The following is a 3145-nucleotide window of genomic DNA, read 5'->3' as shown; positions in this document are numbered from 1 at the left end:
TCCCAGGAAGATACTCCAATTTGGAGTATCTTCCTGGGACTCCCAATGGTGAGATCTCTGTACTTGAGTTCCCCGCCGGTCTACTTGCCATGACTGTTATGAAGGTGCCTCGCTGCTACCTCCTGAGTTCTCCTTTCATTACCATTGGAGTCTCCAATGGTAATGAAAGGAAAACTCAGGAGGTAGCAGTGGGGCACCTTCACAAAAGCCATGGCAAGTGAGCGGAGCTGGAAACCCAGATGCAGAGATCTTAGTGTTGGAAACCCAGGAAGTTATTGTAATTTAAGATAGAGGAGATTCCTTGATAGAAATCCCTTTGTTACCGTCACAGCAATTTGGAAGAGCTGGTGACTCCGGGTAATAAATGTAATGATTGCATTCTCAAGCAGACATAAGAATCTAATGTTTGATTTGACCTACTGACATTGCCCCAAAGAAAAAATAAACCGTATTGGATGGACTGACACTTTAATTACGAGGAGAGGCCAATAAGTGCTTACCCTCATCATGATCTAGATGTGCTAGGGATCTGACATTCTGCAGGTTTATAGGTGGATATCTTAGTAATACGCATGCCAATTTTTGTTTTTGTAGGTCGTGGTGAATTATAGCTAGAGCCAAGAGAAATGGAGTTGGTGTCATGCCGGACAAAGTTGAATACCGAGTAGTGATGAGGTTCCTCCATCTTCAAGGGAAATCTGCCCAAATAATCCATGAAGAGATGTCAGCTGTGTATGGAGAGGATTGTCCTTCATATGAGACTGTCAAACGATGGAAGAGAGAATTCAAGTGTGGTCACACAAATATACAGGATGACCCAAGGTAAGGTTGTCGTCAACTGCCATAGAACCAAGTGTGGTGGCGAAAGTTAAGCTCGGTATTCAACTTTAAGCTCGGTATTCATGCCTTTGTACGGCATGACACCTACTCCATTTCTCTTGTCTCGAACTATTATTCACCACGGCCTACAAAAATTGGCATGCATATTACTAAGATGTCCACCTATAAACCTGCGAAATTTCAGATCCCTAACCCATCTAGATCACGGCGAACTTATCGGCCTCCCCTCGTAGCTTATCGCCACTTATTACAGCCAGCCCATTATTTGCAATATGAAACGGGTTGGAGTCCATGTCATACTGGAACATGCATCCCATGTGACACTTTCATACGCTATCGCTCTGGATATTTTTCTGCTTTTTTTAAAGTTTTAAAAAAAAAATCACAAACATTCTTTATGTTTTTTTTTTTTTTTTGGCAAAAGAATAACAGACATCGGCAGCCAAGATTTGCGCTGGAGTTCCTTAAATGGCTATAGATGCAAAACGAGTCAGCGCTCTTTTGCGGATTACAGTCAAGGTAAACTTAAAAAAAAAAAAATACATTGCCGCTTTCATAAACGTCTGAAGCCAAGCAGTAAAAAAAATCCGGCCTTAATTAACCCTAAATCCATCAGAAGACACAACACAGTTCTCCGAAAACGACATCTTCCCAAACCGGTGCCAGCATACCCAACAATAAAATGTAAGAAAAATGTAACGGTAGTAGAGTATAGATTGGAGTTCTCTCATCGTATGGTGAGGAGATACTAAGTTAAGATCTTCTACTTCTTGAAGGACGCTTTTTTTTTCTTTTCTATCTATTAAAAACAAAAGTAAAAACAAAAAATACCCTAACCGCTATGCACCGCGTCGTTAAATATATATATAGTTTTGTTCAAGTTGTACCCCATGACTTGCTGACAGGACTCGCAACACTGTTGGCCCTGCTCCACTTCCATTCTCGCCATGCTGCGACCTACGTGTGGTCAACTAAGCTTAGACTCCGAAACGGAGTCGATTTGTTGCCGGTTGTTTCGGCACCAACCTGCAGAGAGAATCCAACTCGGCAAGGACTCTCAGCCCATACTGAATGTTCCTTTTAAAAAAAAAATTCTTGCTCGTCAACGGGCCGGAGCTGGTTACTAGTTGAAGTTACAGCAGTTCAAATAGCTGATGCTCTTTCCCTCTCCCGGCAAAGAAGAGTCCACGTTGTTGACCAACGGATTTTGCCGGGCCTCGCTGATCAAGCGGCACGCTAAGTCCAGGAACAGTTTTTCCACATTGTCCGACTCTTTGGCAGAGGTTTCCAGGTAAAACATGTTTTGGGAGCCTGCGAACTCTTCAGCTCTCTGCTGGGAGACTTCTCTTCTCTCGGCCAGGTCTATTTTGTTCCCTGTAATGATAGCAAAGAGAAGCGCGTGTTAGAGAGACGGCGGGGAGCTGGCTGAACAGAGGCTGCTGTGTGGGTGGCAGAATGTGGGCACTCAAGGACAAATGTCTTATCATTGACGTAAGCGGAAACCAATGTGTTTTTGAGTAGGCGCATGTAGACAAGTTTACCGATGTTAATGGAAACCGTGTAGACTTCCATTGTTCACCTTCTTTTCATTCATTCTTTATCTGAAGAGAACATTTCCCACACGTACATCAGAAGGGAAAGCGAGTATTCATAAAATAAAACAGACATTTTCTATTATAGATAAAGTGCAACTGAAGTCACAGTTCATTTTGGACACAGCAAGTGAGAGTTATAATTCCTATCAGCTATTTTTGCCCTCTGTGTCCCATTGGGGAGATTTCCCTTCATTTCCTGTCCAATAGTCACACCAGGAAGTGAAAGAAAATCTTTTCAAAGAAAAGGAAATTCTTTGAGGTCAGAACAGTAATCAGAACTAGATTTCCCATCTATTCCTGTTCTGGGAGGGAGGGAAAAAACTTCCAATGTGGATGCTTGTTAATGTGACAACTGTCCTCTACTTTGGAGAGATCTCTTCTCTCTTTCTGCTGTGCCCGGAAGAAAGAAAGTGAAGAGAACATTTCCCAAACAGGAAGAAAAAACAAAAATTTGACTTTACCCAAAACAAAGCCAAAAAGTTTTGCCTTTACCTGTACTATAAACAGGATACACTGGAAAAAGGTGCTCCACCCCCAAGGATCTTGACTAATATCCTGGATAAATGTGAGTCCACCCCAAGGATCTTGACTTATATACTGGATAAATGTGAGTCCACCCCAAGGATCTTGACTTATATACTGGATAAATGTGAGTCCACCCCAAGGATCTTGACTTATATACTGGATAAATGTGAGTCCACCCCAAGGAT

At 42.4% G+C, this 3145-nt stretch overlaps 1 protein-coding gene across 1 annotated transcript in view; it reads right to left on the bottom strand.

Annotated features, from left to right (window-relative positions):
* Window positions 1-1843: 1843 nt before the first annotated feature.
* RAB30 (RAB30, member RAS oncogene family) overlaps window positions 1844-3145 on the bottom strand; it is a 114641-nt gene continuing 113339 nt past the window's right edge. Inside the window, exon 5 of the mRNA XM_018565708.1 lies at window positions 1844-2214. Within this exon, the coding sequence (XP_018421210.1) occupies window positions 1964-2214 (251 nt within the window). The 3' untranslated portion in view covers window positions 1844-1963. The remainder of the gene's footprint in view (window positions 2215-3145) is intronic.

Source organism: Nanorana parkeri, unplaced genomic scaffold (assembly GCF_000935625.1).
Source record: "Nanorana parkeri isolate BGI_ZX_2015 unplaced genomic scaffold, ASM93562v1 scaffold875, whole genome shotgun sequence".
Classification (NCBI taxonomy): domain Eukaryota; kingdom Metazoa; phylum Chordata; class Amphibia; order Anura; family Dicroglossidae; genus Nanorana; species Nanorana parkeri.
Note: the sequence above shows the minus strand (reverse complement) of the source record. Positions and strands in the feature narration are given on the sequence as shown.